Source organism: Channa argus, chromosome 19, assembly GCF_033026475.1.
Source record: "Channa argus isolate prfri chromosome 19, Channa argus male v1.0, whole genome shotgun sequence".
Lineage (NCBI taxonomy): Eukaryota > Metazoa > Chordata > Actinopteri > Anabantiformes > Channidae > Channa > Channa argus.
This window is the reverse complement of record NC_090215.1, coordinates 14,679,266-14,705,423: the sequence shown is the minus strand read 5'-3', so window position 1 is coordinate 14,705,423 and position 26,158 is coordinate 14,679,266. Positions and strand designations below refer to the sequence as shown.

At 39.3% G+C, this 26,158-nt stretch overlaps 3 protein-coding genes across 5 annotated transcripts; 1 reads left to right on the top strand and 2 right to left on the bottom strand.

Moving 5' to 3' along the window:
* Window positions 1-1,299: 1,299 nt before the first annotated feature.
* mrpl15 (mitochondrial ribosomal protein L15) lies at window positions 1,300-3,638 on the bottom strand. The gene is made up of 5 exons (XM_067486408.1): window positions 3,459-3,638; window positions 3,152-3,309; window positions 2,336-2,501; window positions 1,867-1,990; window positions 1,300-1,773 (listed from the first exon to the last, which is right to left on the bottom strand). The coding sequence occupies exons 1-5, from the start codon at window positions 3,561-3,563 to the stop codon at window positions 1,436-1,438; spliced, it is 891 nt and encodes a 296-aa protein (XP_067342509.1). The 5' UTR covers window positions 3,564-3,638; the 3' UTR covers window positions 1,300-1,435.
* Window positions 3,639-4,204: 566 nt separating this feature from the next.
* lypla1 (lysophospholipase 1) lies at window positions 4,205-7,679 on the top strand. Its single transcript, XM_067486409.1, has 9 exons — window positions 4,205-4,616; window positions 4,746-4,777; window positions 4,935-5,000; window positions 5,125-5,172; window positions 5,257-5,327; window positions 5,415-5,488; window positions 6,405-6,506; window positions 6,790-6,966; window positions 7,242-7,679. Exons 1-9 carry the CDS (start codon window positions 4,548-4,550, stop codon window positions 7,299-7,301), a joined length of 699 nt encoding a protein of 232 aa, XP_067342510.1. The 5' UTR covers window positions 4,205-4,547; the 3' UTR covers window positions 7,302-7,679.
* A 491-nt stretch (window positions 7,680-8,170) lies between these two features.
* Window positions 8,171-15,688, bottom strand: LOC137104755 (regulator of G-protein signaling 20). 3 transcript variants are annotated; one of them, XM_067486410.1, is made up of 5 exons: window positions 15,551-15,688; window positions 14,334-14,494; window positions 10,870-10,953; window positions 10,554-10,788; window positions 8,171-9,092 (listed from the first exon to the last, which is right to left on the bottom strand). In XM_067486410.1, exons 1-5 carry the CDS (start codon window positions 15,569-15,571, stop codon window positions 8,904-8,906), a joined length of 690 nt encoding a protein of 229 aa, XP_067342511.1. In that variant the 5' UTR covers window positions 15,572-15,688; the 3' UTR covers window positions 8,171-8,903. The 3 variants fall into 3 exon arrangements, with proteins under 3 accessions (XP_067342511.1, XP_067342513.1, XP_067342514.1); XM_067486412.1 differs by having other exon boundaries at window positions 14,334-14,579; window positions 15,551-15,679; XM_067486413.1 differs by lacking the exon at window positions 15,551-15,688 and adding an exon at window positions 14,942-15,447.
* Between the last annotated feature and the right edge of the window lie 10,470 nt (window positions 15,689-26,158).

The window sequence follows — 26,158 nt, the reverse complement described above, 5'->3', positions numbered from 1 at the left end:
CTGAGACCTGATACAAATTCAAAAGTATCTGCTGCTTTGAAGATAAGCACTGCAGTTCTGCCATAAACAATGATTGTGCTGTTTCTTTCCTGTGGCGTGATTTATTTTAAGTATTATGCTGTAAGGATTTGGGTTGGTTTTCCTGGCAGGGCCTTCTGTGTATGTATCCACTACTTGTGTAGTTTATTGGATACTTGAGATTCAGGAAAACACTCAGGGAGCCACAAGCAAAGTCATCAAAGCACAACCTTTGACTCAGATGGTCACAATATCTGAAGATGAGTTTATGAATTTGCCTTAAAAAAGTTTTTTTTTTAACTGAATGCAAAAGCTATCTCAAGAAAATGTGTTTAATTCATGTTTAGTTACTAATTTCTTCTTCTCACTTTTCTTTCTATTGCTGCACAAGTGAGACCAGCCCACTGGTAACTAACATGGCAAATGGGACTTTGTAAAGAAAAACAATGCTCGTGTTCTTGCACACACACGCACAAACATATGCTTCCTTTGATAAACTGTTTTTATACCAGAACAAATTCTATGGCAGCGTCCCTTAAGACAATATCTGCGTAAAATACCAAGTTATTTATAGTGAGTGTGCAGTTTTGACATCAAAAAATAAACATGAGCGTAATGGAGAGTTCAAATACAAGGGGGCCATTATCCAGCCCAAACCTGAGAGAATACATTCTAGTACAAGCAGGGTGTGAATAGTGATACAGTGTTGAGTGCAATAGTGCAAAACTCTTAATGAGATTCTTCATTGCAACCTGGATTTTACTTTAAATGTGTGGACACCTACAAGGAAAAACGCCCTAAAATTGTTGCAAAGAAATCAAAAATTTATTTTATATACAGCTATTTACTCGTGGCATTTTGTCCCTAAATCCCTAAAACTAGGTAATATTGTATGAACGCATGTGCCTGTGATTGTATTCCTATTGGGGGAGGAGAGGGGTCTTTTGAATGTCCACACCAGGATACAGCTGCCTATGACTAATTTCAAACTCCCCTTCTAGGGCCTAGGCAACCCATTGCACAAGTAACACACATCAGCAGGCATCTGTTTCCTGTTTTCATTCTTTGAGTTATCTTATTTTCCTTATTTCCCCCCCCTCACCTGTTACGGTTCACGTTCCTTCCATCGTGCAGCATGGGCCACTTGTGCTTGGACACGAGGCCGTCAGACATTACCAACTTAAATCCGAAGAATCATGTGGTCAAAAAAAGTATAAGACATATTCAGGACAGAACTGCAAATAATACCTTCAAATGACAAGAGCTCCATATATTTGCAAATGCAGTTTAACACAAAGTTTAATCACTGTACTGTTTTTCCACATTTTTATATGAAATACAAACATCCCAGACTTAACATTTTCAACATCCAAACCCTTTGGGTCTTCCACATGACATGAGACAATGTGCATATCACCTATGAACTATAATATTTAAGCAGTTTCTCATCAGTTGGTTTGAGAATCTTCTTCTCTGGCATGTTAACAACCCAGCCCGGACAGAGACCGAAGAAGATCTGTCGAACATCCTTCCTCATAGAGAGCATGTGAAAGAGTTCATCTTTTGAGAGGTCTGGCAAAACGTATCCGTACTTCTGCGCCAGGGCTAGCCGGGCCTGGTGGATTTTCTCCGGGTCTGCCAAGTAACCCCGGTTTTCAGCATTTCTGTAGTATGGAACCATATCCTCGCCTGGCAACATTCGCTTTGGAATAGGTTGCCCACGCAAGAAAAACGGGACTGGTTTGATTAGAATCCCTAAAAAACAAACAAATTAAAATGTATTTTTAAGTGTTTTCTCTTAATGTTTTGACATGAGTGAGAAAGTAAGCATGGTCATTTTTTAGTTACCGAGACTTATAGGATCATAGAAACTGGTGGTGATAACGCCTCCATTCCTCTCAATAGCAGCTATGACTCCCTCAGAAGCTCTCTGAACCTCAATGTTGATTTTTGCGGCAAAGATATCGGCACCCTGGAATGGAGGAAACAGATGAAAATTGAACTTGTGGCAAAGCAGGATCTCAAACAACATCTTCACCTGTGTCGGTCACAGTGACAGCATTGTTATGTGGTGCCACCTGCTGGAACCAAACAAATCCAAGCGCCTCACACAGACCTTTAGTGCTGAATCCTGAATGTCTGGCCTCATTTTAACACCACATATTGAAATGGTTTTCTATAAAAATTGTAATCATATGAGCCAAGACTGTATTTAAATAAAGCAATTTTTATTTTCAGCCTCCCATCTTTGAAAACAATGTGAAAAACTTTATAACTCGGCTATGATCAATGAGAAGTGTGGAAAAACAGCAGTTACCTCATCAACAAGCTGGACTCCATAATCTCTCTTCAGAGGCTGGATCGTCACCCCTCTAGCATTAACTAGCTGGGTCAGGTCTATCGGTTGGGTTGTGTCGACTCGTCCCAAATCAATCAGGTACTGCAGTCGTTTCAAAGATAGAGGCTGATACTGAGGTCGGCGACTGAGGAAGAGCAAGCAAAAATGATAACTGGTTGAAATTATTTTGAAATACCACAAAAACATTTTTGTTTTTTTTCCTGGAATGGAATGACAGCTCGACTTAAAGTGGTTCTGCAAATGAACTTTCCTCAGAGTAAACTCCAAATTATTATTATTATTGGTATTAAGAAATTATTTATTATATAAATTACACAGTGTATTCCTTCATATTCACAGTTTTTGCCATTTATCTTTGGACAACTAAAGCTTTATATTATACTTTACTACAGTCTGAAACATCTATCAAATGTTTTCTTAATAGAAATAGGCTCCACAATTTTTTATTGTGGAGGGTGCTGTCAAAGCCATCAATCAGCCACGTTAATAATTTCGCCCCTAAAAGATTGTGAGTGAGGTTCGACCTTCTGACAAATCGGAGAAAAGCAAGAATTACTCGTGTTTTGCAGTGCCTGGCCAGTTGTATGTAAATTCCTTGACCACTAGTAAGAAAAACAAATATATGAAGCTGCACGTCTGCAAAAACAATGTAAAGGCAACTTAAATTTGTAACAGCAATGCTACGTGCACTTTGATCTGCAAAGCTACGTGCACCATGTGCAAAGCATCCACTGTTTAGATGCGTAGACATAGAACAAAGCGACTGGATTTTACCTATGTCCTTCATTGTAGCTATATTTTGGAATAACCAGATAAAAGGGAGTCTGACCCCCTTCAAACCCCAGCCGAGGTCGGGTGCCTCTCTGTCGCTCTCCTTTATGTCCTCGACCGCTTCTGTTGCCACCGTGTTGCCCTCTCCCTCGCCGTTTCTCCTGTGATTACAAAAAATAAAATTAAAAAATTAGCAAAGTATTTGCAATAACTTGTATCTATGTCCGCTTGCTTGCACTTGATTAGAGCGCAGGCTACATAACGTTAGCCACGTTAGCGGCTAATATACGACACACAAAATAAAACTTACAAGTTTTCTGGATCCTGGTTCAGGTCGAAGGTTTGCTAAAGTTATCCGAGGTAGGTTCTGCAGAACATCGAACCCTTTACCGCCAGGGGTTTTGGGGAAAGACATGTTTCTTTTGCTCACATGTCACACGAACCGACCCAAGGACATGCACGTCACGTGACAAAAGTTAGCGGAAGTATTTCTTATGTATGTCGGGTGGCGTTTCTGAATAAAAGCCTGACATGATATGGATCACCGTTTTTGTTTGTTTGTTTGTTTGTTTGATTGTTTTAGCGAGTTACATAAAAATCCTATAATTGAGTAAAGAGAGCCAATATTTAGCTCAACAAACCAAGTATAAAATTAACACAAACCAAAGTAATCTGTTTAGAAGGCCACGCCACATAAACACAATATGACACGTGTTTATTACATGTTTAAAGGCTACATTTGATATAATCCTAGTTACAATCAAAAGAGGACATTACACCCATTCAAGAATACTTGCACTGGTTGCTAGTTGGTTTGACATTTTACTTTTAAAGGCAAGATAGACTTTGCAACCTGTGTTTCGGAAAGATGCTGCTGCTGCTGCTGCTGCTGCTGCTGCCGCTGCCGCTGCCGCCGCTGCTGCTGCTACTACTACTACTACTACTACTACTACTTGTCGTTGTTGTTCGCCTATTATTTAAGTGTGGTCTGTTTTCATTCCTTCAGAATATGACAGTTATTAAAGAGGGTTTAATTGAGATCTCCAACTAACCAATCGCTGCTTTGCATTAGTGAACGACCTTTAATGATAACCAATCCCTCTGCGCATGGGGCGGGTCTTCAGAGCACGTAGCTACTGCTGGAGAGTTGTGCGCTAGCCGTTCGCTGTGATCCCGCAGTGGGGTATTTTCAATAGAATTCAACTACCGAAGACAAATTGACGACTGTCAGCGGGTATACGAAGCCGGTGGACGTCGACCTGCATCTTCAGTCGACATTTCTTCTTCGGCTTTGTCGTACTGTGCAGCTAGAGGTGGCCCACGATCTCCGGAGATTGGAACATTAGCCAGCAGAAGCGTTAGCTTAGCTCTTCCGACATATCAGCTGCCTCAGCGCTGTATGTGCGGCAATAACATGTCAGCGCCTTTACCTGCCATTGTGCCTGCCGCCAGGAAAGCCACTGCAGCGGTGAGTTAACCAGGACACGTTCAAATATAGTTACAGTTCAATCAGCTGCCTCCTTCTCCGACAACTGCTTACCGGCATACAAAACTGTGGCAAAGTCTGACTACTTACATATGTTTTTCTGTTTTGCAGGTGATATTTCTGCATGGCCTAGGTGACACTGGGTATGTTTAAAAATAAATAAATAAATACATACATACATAATAAAAACATGTATTCTTTCATAGCATTTCTAAACTCAGGTCTTGGTGTAAGTTAAAGATGTGCAGACTTGTTCGACCTTTGACTGTATTTAAAGCGTTGTAATGTCCTTTATGACAGGCATGGTTGGGCAGAAGCCTTTACGGGCATCAGGATACCATATGTCAAATACATTTGTCCCCACGCGTAAGTATTCAGATCTTAAAATGTCTGAAAGCAGCAAATTTAAAGGCCATGTTCTGAGTGTCTGCTTTCATAAGTTGAAAATAAAGTTTGAAATCCTTACGTTACTTTTCTCCCATAAATACAGTCCCACCATGCCTGTTTCTTTGAACATGAGGATGTCCATGCCTTCTTGGTAAGCATCACAGTATTTAGACATTTTGGAACAAACCGGATGTCACACACACATTGGTCCTCATATCAGTTTACTCATCTTTAGGTTTGATATCTATGGGCTAAGTCCTGACGCGGATGAAGATGAGACTGGTATCAAAAGAGCCTCGGAGAACAGTAGGTTAAAAAACATATTGTAAAATTTGTATGTGTTTGGCAGATTTTTGTTTCATTATAAAGAGTTTGTCTTGGATTTCTCCACAGTTAAAGCCTTGATAGACCAAGAGGTAAAGAATGGAATACCTTCTCACAGAATTATCTTGGGTGGATTTTCACAGGCAAGTGTGATGTATTACATAACAAATAATGTTTCACTTTACTAATTCACTCTTTATGTATATGATGTTTTTAAATAACCAAATTCAAAAGGTGCACATACATACATACATACATACATACAGGTGCATTTTGTAAGGAGAAGAGACTTAATATATCAACATGCAACATTATTTGTTTAGTTTAAATTAATTAAATGCTTCACAGTACAGATTACTATAGCCCACCTAGTTTGGAGTGGGAAAAAATGATTTTTTTGAGGTACTAGTGTAATGTTTATTGACTTTATGTGACTGTTTCTAATCATTACAACAGGTTCACGACATGGTTCACGCTGTAAACAATGATGGGTCAAGCACAGTAATGAAACTCACTTTTAATGAGTAGTGCATGCAGGATTCAAATAAAGTGTGACCTTCCTGTTTAATAGGACACTAGAGCCCACAGTTGCACATGACTGTAAGATCTAGACATTATTGTGCATCAGTGAAGTTCTGTTTTATATTATAGCGTTTTTATAATTTAGTTAAATTGAAAACATAAAATATAAGACTCCAATAGCATCAATTTATATCTACTAGGATTTATATCTTACATTTAGACAGACCTATGCGGGTAATTGGACTCACTGCAAGTGTCCAGATTTTCAGACGTTCCAGAAATCCAACCAATAGTCATCAAGCAGGATTGTTGATTGTTTAGGGGGATTAATCAGGCAGTGGGACCCTGATTATGCTTTAAACAGCAACCAATTGTCCAATCAGTCTGGCTTGACTCAGTTGGGGCTAAAATCAGGCCAAGTCTGTGCTTTGCGCGTCCCTCTTTCAGTTATTGCTAACATGTTAATTTTGTATAATATTGCTCGCTTTCTCTGCTAAACCTGAGAGATGTGTGTGACAAGTGTTTTTGTTTTTTTAGGGTGGAGCACTGTCTCTTTACACAGCTCTGACAACTCAGCAGAAACTTGCTGGAGTAATTGCTCTAAGCTGCTGGCTTCCTCTCCGCAACTCCTTCCCTCAGGTAGTAAACATGACGCAGAGCAGTCTGTGCCTGTGATACTTACGTACATCTTCTCTGTCCTGAATGCAAATTCTTTAAGTAGTTAAGTATATAATAAAACAAGCTTAAATTATGTATTCACCTGAAAGTTCAAATTTATCAACTTATTGCTTATTGTAGTTCCAGAAATTTTTAAAATAATTTTATTGTGAACTGTTCCTTTAAATAAATTATGATTTAAGTATATCCCATAGCCATGTCATAATCGTATAATTAGAATAATCTTAATCTCTTCTGATCTCAGGCGTCTGCCAACAGTGCTAACAAGGACATGCATGTTCTACAATGCCACGGGGACGCTGACCCTCTGGTCCCCTTTGTATTTGGCAGCCAGACAGCAGAGAAGATGAAAAGCCTCATCAGTCCTGCAAACCTTACCTTCAAGTCGTATCGAGGTCTTCCTCACAGCGCCTGTCCAGAGGTCAGTGTGGGGAAAAATCACACTCGATGCCAGATGTCTAGTTGCATTTTTCACTTATACATTAGGGGTTGTAAGATCGTGAACCCTCGATTTTCATAAATATCACCTAAAACATGATCAAATTTTCATCTCCGTACCAAGCAAGATAAAGGGAACCCAGTTAGGGGGGGAAAAACGTTAAAACTTGTAATATTTTTTGCTGTGTATAATTATCTAATCTTAAATAAATGCATACATTAAAGTTCCTAATTTTTATTCTCCCTGTATCTCTGTAGGAAATGGTGGATATCAAACGGTTCATAGAGAAGCAGCTTCCTGCCATCAGTGACGAATGAACTCTGGAATATCTGCACAACTGCAGAGTACCATCAGAGTCCTTTGGGATTGACTCCAGTAAGACTCTGGACTTAAGGAACCACAGACTTACTTGACAACTAAGCCACGCTGCTACTCATAGAGCCAGACAGAACCGGGGTTGCTACGTGTTCAAGACATAGGAAAAGCGTTACTGAAACAATGCTGCACCTGACCTGGAACCACACACGATTGTCAGTGTTACAGTAGAGTAACATTAGTTGCTTGATTGTAAAGCTATTTGCCTCTGAAACAAGCCATGACCTGCAGGTAACACATGTATTGGAATAACTAGGGCTATAATTTATGGTTAAATACTTACTTTCTCACAATAAATGGCCTGTTGTTCAATGTTTTAACTAATGTAGTTTCTGTCATAATACTGAAATGAATTTGTTAAGCAGCGTGATTAGGACTTTTATCAAACAAAAACACCAAACTTGTTGCTTCCAGCTTCACAATTTTGAGATGTCCTGATCTTTATTTTAAATAAAGCCCATTAAAATTCGATTTTAATGGGCTTTGGATTAGTCGTCAAACAAAATAATCACTTTAAAGACATCAAATAGGAGCTTTTTGTTACACAAGATGGGTACTTTTTAGTTTAGTTTTTTTTTTACATCTTAAAGACAAAATATATACAGGTTAACAAATTTTAATTTGTTTGCCCCTATAATTTGTGTAATATTACTTGAGTAACAAAAAGCTTTTGCAAACAAAGCACATGAGCAGAAATCACACTATAATATACAAGCACCATAATGTGCCGTCTGTGTAAGAAACAAGTCAAATGTATTTTACCATAAGAAAAATAATATTTGGTGTGTGTCCAAAACACAACAGCAAAAACAACTTATGATTGTGCTTTATTTAATCTGTGAAAATTCAAATAACTTTTTCACACAAATTCTTTTTTTAAATACATAAATATATCAGTGATCATGGTCATGTATTGTTTATTTTCCCTGTTTTAAGTTAAATATAATATGACTAATATCACAGTATTGAAACACAAAGACGGGATCTCTTTCCAGGTATCAGCTTGTCCAGTTGTAAAAACTTTAGCTTTGAGAAGAGCTGAAAGCACCAACATATGAAGTTGTTGTTGCACCATTCATGTTAGAGCAAAGGTGCTAGTGTATAAGATCTTTTTCCAAGGCACTTTCCTTCTTCTTAAAATACAGGTAAATAAATTCTACTGCTTTCTACAAGAACTGGATATGCATTAAGGCTCACAATATACCTAAATACAAATACAGTGCTCACAGATACATGCGTTCCCTCATTAAACAAGGTAGAAAAGTGCAATGTCAGGCGCTAGGGAATATATAAAAATATAGATATGTTTTTGAACAAGTAACTGATGCTGGATCTAGCATTTGATCTCGTTTGCTCCAGTGATTTTGGTAAGCTAATGATGGGTGAATAAACAGCAGTTAGAGCTGGATAAAGACCGGTTTTAAGTCCTGTTCATTTTCCTGTCTGTCTTTCTTTATATAGCACGACTCCAGCAGGAACACAAATCTCCTTCGGGTGGGACACATGCGCCATTTTGAAAAGCTAAGTGTGTGGCAGTGGAGAGTCTATGGCTCAGGGGGAGGTTCCTCCAGGCTCTTGAGCAGATCTGTGTACTCAGCTGAGTTTATGAAGCGCGGATACGAGTCTCTCTGCATCAGTGTGTAAATCTGCTGCTGAGCGTCGTCAAATGTGTGTGAGGTTGGCTCCAGCATGTTGCGGTTTATGACTTCTCGAACACGGGAATCCAGACTGACCTGGAGAACATGAAGCAATAGTAAATGGTAATGGTAAATGGTAAATAGTCGCTTATATAGCGCTTTTATCCAAAGCACTTTACAATGTAGCTTCCCATTCACCCATTCACGCATTCACACACACACCGATGGCGGTGGCTGCCATGCAAGGTGCTCACCTGACCCACTGGGAGCAACTTCGGGTTCAGTGTCTTGCCCAAGGACACTTTGACATGTTGCCAGGAGCGGGGATTGAACCACTGACCCTGTGGTCCATGGTCAACTGCCCGAGATCCATTACACATCAATTCAGCTGAACTTATCTCTTACGGTGGCATTTGAAAGTTTAATAACCATTTAGAATTTTCTAGATTATATCCTAAATGCAATCAGAAACTAGACAAAACCCCCCCAAAATCTATTTACTTTAAGGGTAAGCTGGAGTCCTCACAATCAGGTGTATGTCTGGGAGGCCCTGGCTTTTTTTTAAAGAAAACAAATTTGAGCCTTCGTTATCAAAGTGTGATTTTCAGCGGTGTGTCGAAATGTGTCATGGCCTGAACAAAGGAGATTTCTGAAAACCAGGCTGGAAAGGGTTACAAAAGAATTTCCTAAGAGTTTTGGATCCAACAGTTGACAGTCAGGCACATACTGTACAAATGGAAAACACCATTGTTACCCTCCCCAGGAGTGGTAGAAAAACAAAGATCACACCAAGATTAAGGTGTGCAATAGTCCAGGAGGTCACAAGAACCCTTCAATAATGTCTAGGAAGAGGCCTCTCCTGCACTGAATAATATTAATGTTCATTTAACTTGGCTCATAGCTTTAGGACTTGTGAAAGAGAAAATCTGATCATAGTTTAGGTTGTATTTATGCAGAAACATAGACAACTCTTAAGGGTTCACAAATTTTAAAGTACAGTGTGGACACTGACCATCACTACTGACTCTCACCTTCAAGGGCGAGAGTCAATGACTAAACACAAAATGTTTTGAGCAGATTTTGCATGCAATATCTGTACTGTTGGGAAATTGATTATAATATTTCAAGCAAAAATGCCAAACATTTAGGAAAATGCACCTCTTTCGTTAACCTGCCCTAGTTTAGCAAGTAATAATAATAGCAAGGTAGCTAGGCTTTCTCCAGAGTTCAAAAACACATGGCACTATCGGCACCTTAGGTGATCACTATTTCACATATTAAAGCTTGTGCCTTTGATCACGTTGGTTATATACAGCACAGCCTTTTAGCTTTAGAGGCAATGCTAGCTTTCCCTTTTGCCGAGCATCATGCTTCACACAGACTGACATCAGTCTTATCTGAAAACATTTTTTGTGCTCTGGTCCAAAAATGACGTAAATTAAAGCTGCTGGGAATGAGTAGTTTTCTATTGATTGATTACCAACATTTATACATGGGTCACATAACTTAAATCACTGCAGCATCAACATCAACCAGTCCTGTTGACAAATTGCTCACCTCTTTAGGAGAAAGGATTGAGATAAAGTCCTCGTATATTTGACGGACTTTCTCCTCCACCACAGTCTTGTTGGTCTCCTTTTTGAGCTCTTCACAGACGAGCCAGAACATCATGTTCTCCTCACTGAACTCTGTCCGCAGGAACTGCCTGAAGCAGCTGCGACCCGCCGCACTCTTCATCACCTTCTCAAATGACAGGGACCAGGAGAGGGCGTCTTCCAGAGTAGGCTTCGGGCTTAAAAACAAGCAAGTAGTAAGCATTGACCAAATATATGCAAGATGCTATAAAAGGCGATTTACACTGTTCTTTCAGTACCTTTCTTCACAATTAGTGTTTCCCTCTGGCTTTTGCTCAAAAGTGGATCTCTGAATTGTCTCATCCTCACTCCTAACAGTCAAACTGGAAGGAAAAAAAAATACTGTGAGAGCTGTTTTGCTTTGGTCATGTGGTTATTTAAAGCAGATTGTCAACCATGTTAGATTTTCCCCACCAGCTTACTGTAGCGTATTTAAAATAGCTACAAGGTGGTTTAAATGTGTATTTTTCTCTCCAAAAATAATGCATAAAGAAATCACAGCTGCAAAATTAAAGTATGTACAGTGGTGCTGGAGCTGGGGAACTATATGTTTGCATAAATATGACATCAAATTTGATCAGATTTTCATGCAAGCCCCCCAAAAAACAAAGGGAACTCAATCCAACAAACAAGACATAAAATACCCTTATTCATTCATTAACAAAGGAAAATTATCTACTACAAAATATTTGTGTGAGGTAAATATATGTAAACTTTTGAATGTGCATAAAAGGAAGATTAGTGTCACTTGTTTTACCCAATGGGACGGTCATGTGTGAGTGTGTGAGGCCCTGCCTTATTAAAGAGTTGTCTTAAAAGAGTTGTCTGGGTCTTTTTTTTTTTTAGTCTGAGCTTCTTAACATGAATTAGCAGTGTGTCATGGCTCAAACAAAGTCAATTTTCCTCACAAGAAGAGTTATTAAACCTCACCAGGCTGGAAAACGTTACAAAATAATAAACTAAAGAGTTTGGACGCCACCATTCAGTGACGCACCAGGAGGTCAGACGAACCCTAATAGGGTCTAGGAAACTGAAAGCCTCATTACCAGCAGCTAATATAGAGCTTCATGAGTCTGTATCAAGAGTAACAAGCTGTTCATGGCAGCTTTGAATCTCAATACTATCCAAACAGAACATACTGCCTGTCTACAGTGTGCTCACAGTCATCAGGATAAGAAACTGGGGATTTATGAAACCAACGTAGACATTATTCATCATCATCATCGTTAATGATGAATTCTCAGTTGTATAAGACATTTTTTAAAAAGTCAACGTCAAGGTTTCCATCCATGAACTGAAACTCAACAGACAGAAATTGTTCAAAAAAAACAAACAAAAAAATAAAACAGTTAAAGCACCAAAGACACAGGTTTACATACTTTTGCCACACAAACACTCAGGTTTGGATTAAACACGAAAGAAAAAAATATATTTTTATATCTCATTTGTGTAACTGAATCCCTTTTGTCTAGTTTTAAATTTGCATGAAAATCTGATCACATTTTAGACATTTCGAGACCCATGATACTACACAAAACCATGTCTATTTTCTTCCAACTTTTAAAAATTCCGTTTTTATTTTGTTTGTTTTTATGATTTTCACACCTCCAGGCATCTGAAATGCCTCCAGATGAAACAACTGTAGAAAGAACAATCCCTTTTTGGCGAAACTGCTCATGACTTACGCCCATATTAACACATCATCATTTTCTTTTTGAAGTCAAACGTTCTAAGGCCTTTTTTTTAAAGAGCTTTTTACCTAAAAGCAAGTGGAACGACTCATTTAAAATATCAGTTATATGCCGTGGGGTTAACATTCCTATTCATTAGAAGCAGGGAGCTCATTACCCTGCCTCAATTATATAGCACCGAAGTCCTATTTAGGTTTATATATATGTAGCAAATGTTGAGATTCTTGCAAAAGTAAGATCCTAAAAGTAGATAATTTAAGACCTTAATAGCATTTATCCCATATCAATTACAGTCCCAGTACTGAACAGATTGATTTTATATGTTGCAGCATAGCAGAGGTGTTGTAAATTAATAATATTTGTTTCACATTTGAAATAACAACACCTTACTCAAGAAGCTCTACGGGGAACGTTTTCATAAATACTAAAGTGTGTCAACTGTCCCGCTCGTCCTGTGGGGGTTACCTGCGTGTAATTAAAATGTTCCCAACACCTGATGTAGCAGCTGGCAGCGGAGTAATTGGTTCACGTGAGAATCCACTGTGAGTTGTTGAAGCTGTGCAACAATTAGAGGCAACTGGTGCAGATGTGGAGACAAAACATGTCACTCATCCCTGGTGAAGTGAATTAACGTAGTTGTGTTCTGCACTTAACAGGTTTGCTGTCCTCAGAGGAAGCTCGAGGAAATGGTTCATAATTCCAAAACAGATTAAGGCCTTGTGGCCTTGTGTGCCCCGACATGGGTCACAGGATCACTGTGTTTCTGGGGCCACAGTGGACTGTGGTGTTGTAGAATGAGACTCAAAGGAAGTTGTATTACCTATTTTAAAATCCAAATGAGGCCATTGGCTATAAAATATGAAACAATGCAAATGTGCTTCAGTGTCATGTTTCATTCAAATAATTTTGTGCCTTTATAAAACAAACAACTTCCAAGTCAGTGGAGAAGACCACATTTCTAGCAAGATTTCCCTTTAATTCGTCACCAACAGATGTGTCCTGCTCACTGCAGTGGAATTTTTCACACGTGACATAAATATTCCACCTGTTAGTCACTCTCATCCAATTTAGTGCCAGCATTTTCCGAAGCATGCAGGCAAGAGTCAAAATTCTTCCGCACTGCACCAACGAACTGGTTGTGTTAAGCTACAGTAATGCTGCAGAAAATTAACCCGGGGAAACAGTCAGCTGTAAGGTTGAAACTGAATTTAGTTGTTTCTTCTATTAAAACCTTCCAGGTGTGGAAGGAGTGGGATAACTTGGCAGTGTGTGAACGGACGTGCAGACTGAGAAACAACCTTCCATTTAAACTGAATTGAAATATAGCAATAACATTCAGAACAAAGTGATTAAATCACATCTGACATTGTTATAGATAATGTGTTTAACAAACTCCTATCGCTGTCAAAGGGAGGGAAAGTTAACATAATATCATCAAAGTTGAAATTAGTAAGTTGTGGTTATGTTCATGATTTTGGCTACAGAAATTCCCAATATCACGCTGACTTTACTGTTACTAAGAGCCACGGATTGTTTAAAACATGTGGGCTTGGACTGCAACTGATGATAATCTAAAATCTGAAATCTCCAGAAGCCTCTATACCAAAATGTAATTTGGTATCAAACAGAGAAAACCAGCAAATATTCATGTCTGAGGACTTTAATTCTAGCTTCCTCCTCACTTACAAATGACATGATTATCAATTTGCTGCACAATAAGCCCTGTGACTATTGTATTAATTGACAATGAACTGACTAATCGTTTACTCTGTTTGAGGTGCATCAACATCATACAATATTAATTTGAAGAATTTTTGCTTCTTGAAAAACAGACTCCAACTTTAGCAATGGCAGTAAAGGAAGAATTACTGGGCACAGATAAAGGATGACTGAGGCAAACAGACATCACTCAGTAAATCATACAGTAAAAGGCCCTTAGTCCTCACTGTGCCTGGACCACATCTTTCCTATGTCCGGCCCTGCATGTGTGGGAGGCAGCGGAGTGTTGTTACCAGGAGCAGCTACAGCAGCAGCACCAGCAGAAGCAGCAGGCGTTTGAGGCGTTGGTGGCAGTGTTTCCCATTCTGTGGCGCGCTTGGAGGACGCTGGCGGCTGCTTCCCGATGAACCTGCATCTGTCTCTTACGCATCTCCACCCGCTCTGAACCCATGGACTGCGAGGGGAAGACACACGGAGACCACTGTGAGAGCTGTGCCACGGAGGGGGAGGTTTTACTGGAAGATTACTACCGCATTAAGCTGGAGCATCACACACGAAAACATCACAGTCAGATAAATCACAAGAGATTAAACATCGGACAAGAGTCGTACACATCCAAGGAGGCCAGAATCTCCCTAAGAAAAAAAGGAACCAAACTTGGCTGGTTAACCAATGAAACCTGAGCCAATCGTATCCTATAACTAGTCCTGCAAATGTCAGTGATTATTTTGCTAATTTTAAACCATAGAGGAAGCCGCGTTTTGATGCGTGGGGTCAACTTCGGTGCAATGCAACTACAACCATCAACACATTTTCATCAAGAAACCGAGCGTCGTGCCGTGCGTTTTTGGTTCAGCTATATCAAAGCAAAGCAGGAGAAAACCAAAGGCGAATGTCCTACCGGTTCGTTGGATCATGCTGAATGTAACAAAAACAAATTGTGATGAGCCACAACCCCCCTCCTCTCCCCTCCTCTCTGCTCATATCTGGCTGTGAGGGAAGAGCAGAAATGATATCGACAAGGCGTTACTTCTGGACCGCAGCAATCGCATCCATCAGTCGCATCCTCCGGAGGACACACATACACACACGCACACAAACACACACTCGATCGTCGATTCAAGACGTGCATTTACCCTAAAGCAGCAGTATGCAGCAGTTTTTAGGAACATAATAGAATTATTTGATCAGGGAAGCTGATCATTTGCAGGTTGTGCTGTGATCTTTTTAGACGAAAAGCAGCAGATCTACATATATTTGCATTTGTTTGATGAACCATTTTAGGATTTTTATGCAGATCACACAATTTGCATGAAATGTCCAAGATGAGTCCTAATATTTCTGGTGCTGGAATTTCCACATGAAGATGCTCCAACCTCCCTGGATCCTATATTCTTCTCCTTGTCCTCCAAAAAAACAAAAAAAACAAACAAAAAAAGATGCACAAACACATGGAGCTCTAGTCAAATTGTCCAAACAGTTTATAAGTGAAACATAAATGTGTACTCACTGTGTCACCATGATCACACATGACCACGACCACATCCGTCTGCCTCGACTTGACACAAACCAGTTGGTTTCATCTGTGCGCATGCGTCTCCTGCAAGTGTGAAAAGATTTTTCTGCGCCCATGTGAAACCGGCCAGAACACAATGTGCGCTGTCTGTTCCGGCCACGGCTTCCTCAGGACACTCTGGCATGCCATTTGGCACAAATATCTTGATTTTTGTTTTTTGTTTCTTGGATTTGAATCATTTCCATGAACTAAGTTATAGCTAAACAGTTTTATTGTATCACACAAAAACAGACAGAAATTGTCAGTATTACAAGGGTGAACATGTTGACTTCAGGGACAATGTCACACTGTCAGAATTTTCTAAACTACACATTTCATCTAAACATGGATAGGTGCGTAGGTACATGGACATTAAGGCCCTGAAGAATTTATTAAACTACTAGACTCAAGCATCTGCAACTTCACTCTGAACTACCCCTGTCCACCAGAGGGCAGCAGTGACCCATTTACACACACCAGGAGCCTTTAATGATACCGAATAGAAATGTTCGTAAAACTGAATATAAACAAGCTCTGCACCATGGCTGCTGTTTTGTTTAGTCCGAGCCAAAACCAGCATTGTAGAAATAAAAGGTCCAGGGTTTCAGCTTTATACTCAGCTAGGCTTGGAAAGACAGATCGGGAGAAAAAGGAACCTTTGGGCACAGATACATAAAATGCTGCTATCTTCTTACATTGAACCCTCAGGCTGAAAAAGACACAAAACCCCAATAACTCAGGGAATTATATTATTTGTAATAATTTTTTTGTCTCATTTGGGTCATTTTTTAACTGTTTGTGGCCAGTTATTGTCTTCTAATATTTTGTTTTAATTAAAACAACATGTAAAATGCAATATCTTATTAAAGATAAAACTTTTTGGCTTTTCAATTCCATCCTACAACATTTTGGGCCCTTTGTCAGATTACAGGCCAACGCCTATGCATTGTTAACAGTTACATTAAGGAACGATTTCCTTTCTTAATGTTGCAGATTGAACAAAAAAAAAACTTAACAAAACTTAACAAAAACACATCTCAATCAGCAACTAAACATGATAAGCAACATGTCTTTAATTATCACATTTCAAACAGAGCAGTGATTCAAATCCTGTACAGTGGTGAAGAATAATAATTTCAACAACCCCAGATCTATTTTGTGACCCATTTTGAGGACCCTGATGCCTAGTTTGGGAATCACTGGACTAGTTGTTAATTTTAAACCTGCTCTAACAGTAATATACTACTAACATACAATGAGAATATACTGTATTCTTTCGCAGAACCAGTACCTTTATATTTTTTCTTTAAATACACTGAAATAGACTGGCGACCATGTCCACCGTGTCCAGCTCACCCAATAACATCTGCAGCCTCCAACCCCCCATGACCCTGAACAGGATAAGTGGTTTCAGATAATGAATGGATGGAAATATTTTGCTGATGCCTTTTTACTGATATTCAGTGGAGGAATGAGGGGAAGGGGGAAGGGCGACACCCCAGGTGCCACCTCTGGCCAGAGTAAGAATGCGATAGGTTTCGGCTCAACCTGCCCAAAATCTGAGGCTGAAATAAATCTTTATCATTATAAATATTTAAAAAATAATACAAAAAATACATATTTATTATATAATAAATCATATTTATATGCATTATTTACATTTAGTTATGTTCATTTATTTTATTTTGTAATAAGTGCAAACAGGCATGATCCCTGCATGGGATGGATTTTTACCTCCCCAAAACCTTACTGCAGCGTTTGTGACTGCAGAAAGGTAGAACACATAAAATACTTACGTTTTACATTCATATTTCCTACAATGAACAGACCCTTAATAAACACATTATTATGAATATGCATTTTTTTTATTTCCAAAAAGTTAATTAAATACGAACCTTTTAAATAATCTTAATGCGCCCCAGTCTGGCCACCCCAATATTTTTAGATCTGCTCCTATGCACAGCACATATTGCAGAATAAAATTACCCAATGCAGCTGAAGACAGCGAATATGACATTGGAAATATGCTAAGGGGTGATGGCAGCAGAAGAGGTATAGCACACTCATCCCACTCCCTCTTTAGTGGAGCCTGCTCTCTGGTGAGATACAGTAACTGTTCCTGTGATTTATAGCTGGTGCACAGAAGCACACGTGCAGATCTAAATCTTTTTACATGGGTGTAAGCACCAATAAATTGTCTGCCTCTACTGTATGTGCATCATTTCCAAATCCAATACGGTATCACTTTCAAAGCTTGGAGACGTGAACAAAAGAGGCCCCAGCTCTCCAACACACATTCAGTAAATCGCCCACCCAGCTGTCTGCTGAGACAGTTTCCAGCAGAGTGGAAAACACAAAATGTGCACATTCGCTTTGGTTATTATGCCTCCCATTTTCCCAGCCTGGAAGTGGATTCATTACACGTCATTTTTCCTATATTGCCGTTGAGGAACAATCTTTTAATACGTTGAGGATCGAGATTCATAGTTTTTCATTAATTCTTGATCTGTAATTTAAAGTAGAACCATGCACTGTGAATCTGTCTCCCGAGTTTATCTTAGAGCCGCAGAGGTTTCTGCTGAAATGGTCCCCCTTCGTTTTTCATCTGGCTGATTAAACTCCTTTCTTCCACAGCTCCACAGCTTGGTTGGCCACGCCGCACAGTTGGAAATCAAAGTGAAGAAGAAAGTAAGGGCCTGCTGGACACCACAGGGCTCTGCTGCACAGCTTGAGTTTTGCTGGGTGACGTAATTTAGTCGTGGACATTTCCAGGTGTCATCAGCTAAATTAAGTCCAGTCTTGACAGATTTTGCTTGATGCAGAGATAGTTTTTTAAAGCTAGTTTTGTCCGTCTCACTCAGAAGAAGCAGGGTATAAACCAGCACTTGATATAGTGCTGATGGACCCTTCACATGAGTGAATAATTGTTAATCAGAAGCAAACAAAGTTGCCTAATACAATATATGTATATGTCAAAGATAAAAAAAAAAAAAACTCAGCTTGACAATTCAGAGTTTACTTCAACCAAGCTCTCTTCTAAAATGTACCTTATTATCATAATTTATTGATTGGGGAAAATATTTTTTTCGATTTAAATGTCAGTTCACATATACTGTTGTGACTGAATCACAGCTAAGTTACAAATGAACTCAGAACTCAGCTTTCACACTGCAGGAAATTGGTTTGCTGCTTGTAATGATTTTGTGAAAAGAGCAACAGGGACAAAGGGAAGAAACAGAAGACCTCTGACAGTGAAAAGGTCAACACAGAGGCATCATCGATCAATGTAGTTCTGACACTTTAATTTTGGTAAAATGAAACCTTCACAAGTGTCACACTTTGTTTCCCTCCCAGCCCTGCACACATGTCTAAAGGTTTGGTTACAGCTGTCTTTTTGAAGGAACTGCTCGCGTACAGTCTGTGGTGGGAAGTAATACCCTCTGACAGGCGATCAGCAGTGAACAACATCCATATGACTGTGTGCAGCAGGGAGCGGGGATCGAGAAGATGGATTTTACCTTTTGAGGATTTGCAGTAGAGCATTAAACTTTTATTTTCTATCCAGAATTAGGCTTCAAAATGTTCTTGTGTTTCCTGAGTTTCCTGACTTCTTTCTTCGTTCATACAAAGACCCGCATGACTGTGACCAAGGCCAAAGCATGTGATTGTCTAAACGTTACACCCACATGTGATTGCCGAACAAAGCCGTTGGCATTAATATGCTGCTCTAACAACATCAACTCCCATTGGTTTTATCCGTTCCTCAAGATTAATGCAACTGTCTGCGGGAATTTGCTTCGACTGAGCCTCAAGAGCATCGGTGACTGGATTAGTGTTGAGGTCAAAGCTCTGTGCACTCAGTCAAGTTCTTCAACACAACACTGTAAAACTATTTCTTCATACTGCTTTGGGCACAAGGCGACTCCAGCTAACTTCCCCAAATGGATGGAGCCACATCACAGTCTTCAGCTCCCAATGTATACAGGTTCAGTTCAATTTAAAGGTAAATCATTGGAAAGCAAAGAAAGGTATGTGTGTTTTTAGTTTAGACTTCTCCGATATTTGCGTTCAAAGGCATCAAAAAGTCCTTCAAATGAAGGAAAATGACTCCTTTAGTACATTGTTGACTATTGATGCCCACACTAAAATCATATCCTGTCATGAGAGGTCATGGTGTTGGATTTTAAGGGGTCATAAGCCAAAAAAAGAGGTTGAAGTGGTTTAAACTGGAGCCAATGATCGATTCACACAGCTGTATAAGAGAAGGAAACACTCAGCAAATGAAGAATGATGGCATGCAGGGATGCAGTAGATGTTGTGTGGAAAACAGAGCAACAAAGTAGATTTACATCATAGACAATGAGAAAAGCAAGGTGAAAAAATTCGAGGAACTTCCAGGTGTCGTGAGCAGATAGGTGCTGAGTTACACAATCCCGAGACCACAATTCACTTTGTTTGTTACACTGCTGTTTACTGCAGTTTGTAACACTGTGAATGTGTCCCTGGAGAGGCTGTCGACTTGCACTGTTAACCCCACATTTAAACGATATTGCATCTCGCCTCTCAAGTGTTTTACTGCACGGTGCCATTTGCCTAGACTGTATACAGACACTAAGGGGTGAACATTAGCACAAACACCTGACAGCAGCATAATGTGATCCAGCACAATGGCCCTGCAGTCAGAGTGCGAGGGATTCCTGCAGTCCCCGGGGGGAACGGGCTGCGATAAGAAACAGAGACGGCAGGTAATGGAGTGACGAGGATCGTGGTACTTCATATTCATGCCTCATTCGCTGCCAAACAGCAACAGAAAGTCTGAAGGCAAACACAAAAAAACAGACATCGGAAATGGAAAAATAGTCAAAGCACAGATTCATTGATGTGCTCTTCTTCACTCTGGGAGCTGAAATCATTTGGTGGATCAGCCTTTGGTTACTGTTCCAGTCTGACTTCTAAAACTGATGATCGTGACAAAATAAGACTATACACCCACCCTCTGTCTGTCTCCCAGTCCTCATACATCCTGTAGACGTCTGTAGTGACACCATATATTTTGATGAGGATGCTGACTGTCTTCAGGTCTGGAAACCTGTTAATGTCCTGCCACCTGCATTACTCTATTTCAAGGGTTAACTCGTCTCCTGTGGAAAGAAACTTGGAAATGCAGCAACTAATTAGAGATCTGTCAGGAATAAAATGGAGATTTGGAGAAATGTAATGTGTCTTCAAAATAACTGGACTGAGACAATTGCTGATTTGCTGCTGCACTGAGGCACCAATAGGTGCCAGTGTCTCTTTTGTCACTTCCTTTCCACCAGCTGGTTTCATATTTCAGGGCTTATCATAAATATCTTATCTGATCCATTTATTAGTGGAGATATAATATTGTGGATATAAAGCACACTTCCAGCATCTGCATTTGCATTGCTGTCCATTCGTTAGCACCACTATTAGCTATAATATGTAGGACTCATGCAGTAGCTGAGAAAGATTAAAATGCTTTTATGTTTAGGCTGAAAAATAATTTCCCCAAAACCTTAATAATTTCCAAAAATGCAGTTAATGTGCTGTATAATCTGCACAGGATGCAAAAAAAGTTAAAAAAAATAAACAATACAATACTTCTACAAAAGTCTGTTATTTCTGTTCCATTTCAACACCTGCAGCCTCTAAATCATCAGATTATTGTTTTGTTTAAGTACTGTTGTGAATATTTAAATCCATTTAAATGTGTAGTTTACACCAAACTGCATGAATTAGAAAATTCAGGCCGGCGACCAACTTTTTTTGAACTTTCATTTTGCCTGTAGCTTACAGACAAAGTCTGCAGTTAAGTTCTTATGAACAATTTGCTTCAAAGCTGCAGTGATCCAGTAACATTAGCAGCCAGAACACGATGTAGCCAGTCAGTTTGAGTTAAGGGTTAACTCAGAACCCTTTGGTTTACTCCAAACGGATATACAATTGGTAGCAAACTAAATTGTTAAACATCATTATCAATTTCTCAACAGTAGGGCCTGTCTCTTGCAGTACTCGTCTCTGTCCATCACCCACATCACATCTGTCCCCAGACATTCAGCCCAGTCGTTGTCACCTGACTCACTTTTCCCACGTTTCTCGTTCCCTGTCATTTGAAATCTCCTACCTCCCTGCACAGCTGACTCCTCATCAGCTCACTTTCAGTAAGTTGTCAAATATTTGAGTCTAAGTTAATCACGGGTCTGTTGCTGTTACCTGTACTTGTACCCAGATGGATCCTTCTGCTTGTGATCCATTTCCTCGCCTAATTTGTAAATACATTTCACTGCACCAGCCAGTGTTGGGTACCTGCCTATACTTCATGTGCCAGCTTACTCACTGCACTTACTGCAATTGTACACAACATTTCACCTCAAGACAAGGTTCTTATGTACCTGGAAATTAAATTGGTTTTACAGGAACCACAGACATTGGTGATGTGCAGTAATCTTTTTACCATGTACTTTTCTGTGACACGCTGTGCTACGACAGGGTAGATGTTTCAGGCAGGTCACGACTATTTCTGCCTCTGCAACATTCTCCCTCCCTCCCTCTCCCCTAATGCATCCTGTGCAGAAACACTCATGTGTAGGTCAGTAAATTTGACAATAAAATGGAAAACATCAGTCCATGCAACAAGACTTTAAGTGCTGTGATGGTTTTCTAGACACGTGAGTCAAATTTGGCTGCAATCATTTGTTCATAGAGTTGTTTAACAGTCACACCGAAAGTCATCTTAATAATGTTTAAAATAGCCAAATGTATGAAAAGAAATATTTTGTACAGGTCAGGATTATTGTGGTCTATTTTGAAGAAGTGCTAGAAAATACTGGACAGTTTAGGAAGGATATAACTCTGGGTACCCATGAACAGAATACATACCCTTACTGTGAATTATAAATTTACCAAAATTGATACATTCAATAGTTTTTCTCTCAGTATAATCTGAAGGAAACATTATTTCTGTATTCATTCAAACATACTACAGACAATGATGGTGATTTTGTCGGCTCTGTCCTCTTCAAAAACACAACACAAGGCCAGAGTTCATTTTCTACTCATGGACTGTTTTTATTTTATTTTTTTTAGTACTACTGATAATGCAGATGGTTTTTAAAAGCACATGGCATTTGACATATGTTCAGTTAATCTGGGCTTAGATTTACTTTACTTAAAAAAGATTTTAAAAAATGCTAAATGTTTTGCACAATGTGATTTCATACTGTAAGTGAGTATAATTAAATACAAGGCCTGTTATATAATCATGCAGAAAACAGTGTAATATATATTTCTTTTCTTTTGTCAGTCACTAGTATTTGTATTACATCAAGGTGTTCAGGAAATTGCATTAGGTCAGGGACACGGCATCTGTAGCAACCATGAAAAGCCATGGTTCTATTTTAGCCGGCCCTGAAGGCATCCTTTTCTTCACAGCCAATCTGAAGGCAAATGTCAATCTCCACTTTTATAGCAGCGTGGCACAGCGATATGTTCTGGTATAAAGAGCAGAGCAAAAGTGGACCTAGCCACCTAGCTGCAATGTTCCAGGTTTGATTCTACCTGTTGTTGCAGGTCACATCTCTCTTTTGTGTCGTGCTTTCTAATTAGCGTGTACTTGGCCAAAGTAGAAATATCCTCAACTTTTACAAAAAGTTGACAACTGTGTGGGTTGTCATCATCTGCCAGGTTCTGAAAAACTGTCCTTATGAGACAGCTGTAAGTTCAACACTATGTCCTGCAGACAGAAATCATCAGCGCCTGATCGAAATCTGAAAAAATAACATTTGGTCCATCTCACACACATGCACACACACACACAAAGGAACATGTGTTTCCTTTGTCATTTATTGATTACTTTACTTTAAATGCCTTTGCTCATGTGTAGAACATCAATGTTTCCCTATAACGTTGAAGCACCAATGGGCCTTAATTACCTGAACTAAACTGCAGGTGGGAGTCAGGAGGTGAAGCCTTGTCTCTGTGGTGTCAGTTGGGTGAATGAGCTATTCACCTCATTTAACTCCTGGTGACTCAAGTGCAGTTTCTCTTAGTCGCGGTTCATTTATTCAGAAAAAAAGAGACAAAAGGGCCTTTTTGTCAGAGCAACATCACCAGAAAAACCTGTATAATATCATTTGTTGTAGGTGGTTTTGTAGTTACTGTGCAGGGGTAACTGTCAACAATTTGAGTTTATGGAGATGTAGTTGTCTACTCTAATGGCACAGTATTTTTCATCTACATAAAATTCATATCACGTCAGATCAGTGTCTTAACACAGATTTGTTACTTTGTTTTTGCCTTATATAATGCTGGAGGCTCTGATACTGTCTCTTTGTTGCATCATCATGAGAGCTCACAGCCCAGCAGGTAATTCTCAGCTAACACCAGTGGCATTTTCCTTTTCATTTGTCTGTTAATAAAAAGAAAAAAAAAAGGAACCCGGATGGCAGATACCGCACATGCCCACACACACACGCTACGGATCATTTACTCCTGGATGGCCTTTCACTTCTACATGTCAACAGTGAAGAATACCTCTAATGACCCATAGGCAGATTTTGTAAATATATCATTTAGGCAAAAGTATTATTTTTCTTTCCTTCTAAGCTTTTTGCTGGGCGTTTTTCTATAGTCCAAACGCACAAGCTGTTTCTCCATTTAAGAGGTTCCAAACTAGGAGTCTTCTCTCTGCTGTTGTTCTAATCATTTTTCTCCCTCAACTGTCCACAAGATGTTTAAGGGGTAAATTAACGTAAAAGAGGCGGTTGCTGAGTACAAAAAAGTTGTGCTGCGGAGTTTCATGATAAAGGAATTTACTTCACAGTTGCCATAAAATGAGTCTGTATGGATGCTAAATCTGTTTCAGTGCTGTTTTGCAAACAGAAGTCTGTTTCGTTACAGGTTTGTTGTGGTTTTTATCCTGACAGTGAGTCATGGTGATTCATATTCAGTGTACTCAGTCTTTCTTTTGAGCTTTGATTCTAATTGCAGAAATGAGCTGTTTATTTCTTGAGGCATGACTGTACTTTTTGGGATTTAAATGTCATCCACAATCTTTGTTTATGGTTAGTTGCGTTTTACATCATCTGTTGTATGTATGTCAGATAATTTTAAATCTAGGAGGAATCTTTTTTTTTTTTACAATGACAGAAAAAAAATCCTATTGGCTACATGCAAATCATAGGAAGTGGAAAAATGTGGAAATATAGATACAATGTGCATAAAATGTGGGAATATTCATTAAAGTATTACATTTTGAAGTAAAAGCAAAGTAAGTTGAAACTGGTTATCTGCATTATGTGTATGTAGTTTGCAATTTACTTAAATGACAAAGGAAAGGAATACAGAGAGGAGCAGAAAGGCCAGGCAACAATTGAACAGCTGGCACTTCAACAAAATGCTCATTGGTCCATTATAGAGGGCACTGAAGGGGAAACCTTGATCATCCTCTGAGCCACAGGCAAGAGGCAAGAGTGGAGACTATTTCGGGTAAATGAATTTCAAGTGACATATTCCTTTATCTATGAATTGTGTCATCCTGGGACTCTCTCCTTCTCTCACACAGACAGGCCTATTATAACGTGTGACTCTGGGAGGACTGTCACATATTCAAAGAACAAAATTCTGGCTATTCACAATTAAAGTGAATTGATCTTGACAATACGTGTGTCAAGTGTTCTGTAGACCTCAGAAGAGGAATTGGTGATGCTCACCAGACCAGAAAGGGTTACAAAATAATTTCTAAAGAGCTGTCAGGTACACTGTGCACAAAAAGAGAACTTTCAAAACCACTGGTATCATCCACAGGAGTGGCCGACCAACATAGATCACACCATGATCAAAGTGTGTATTGAGGTCAGAAGGAACCCCAGGGTATCTTCTAAAAAACAAATGACTCTCTTGCAGCGGCTAATGTTCCTGAGTCGATCATCGTGGGGACTAATCTCTAAAAACATTTCTGTTCAGTTTGCTCAAATCCCTGTGGATAAGCCGGAAAGCTGTCAAAAGAATCTTTTCGAGCTTGAGAACCTTTTTATTTTGGCAACCACGAAACTGAATTGGAGCGTAAAAAAGTGGTGTTGATAGTGTCATGACACGGACCTCGTATGCTGCTTCCGGTCAATGATGACTTACCATCTCTGACGCTGCTATGAGTTACAAAAGCAAATTCTACAGGAAAATGTCAAGATAACAACCCTAAACACACAGGTCATTCTATCAACGAGTGCTTGAAAAAGAAAAAAGTTTTTGAATCAAACTTATCCCGTTTTTAAACTTAAAGTCTAAACCTATCATTGACCTGACTTACAGTAGCTCGTATGCAGACTTATAGTTGGATGTACTTTGCAAATAGAAAAACAGACAAAACTCGAACAGAGCATCCAAAAGCCTGGAGAAAGAAACACAGTTACATAATGTTTCTAATATAACATATACTGTATATAACATTTCTTTGTATTTAAACATGGGAGCCAGCTGTGGAAAAATGTCAAAGGGCCTGAGACATTTATGTTGGTGCAGTTAAAGACAACACAAGTTAGTTTA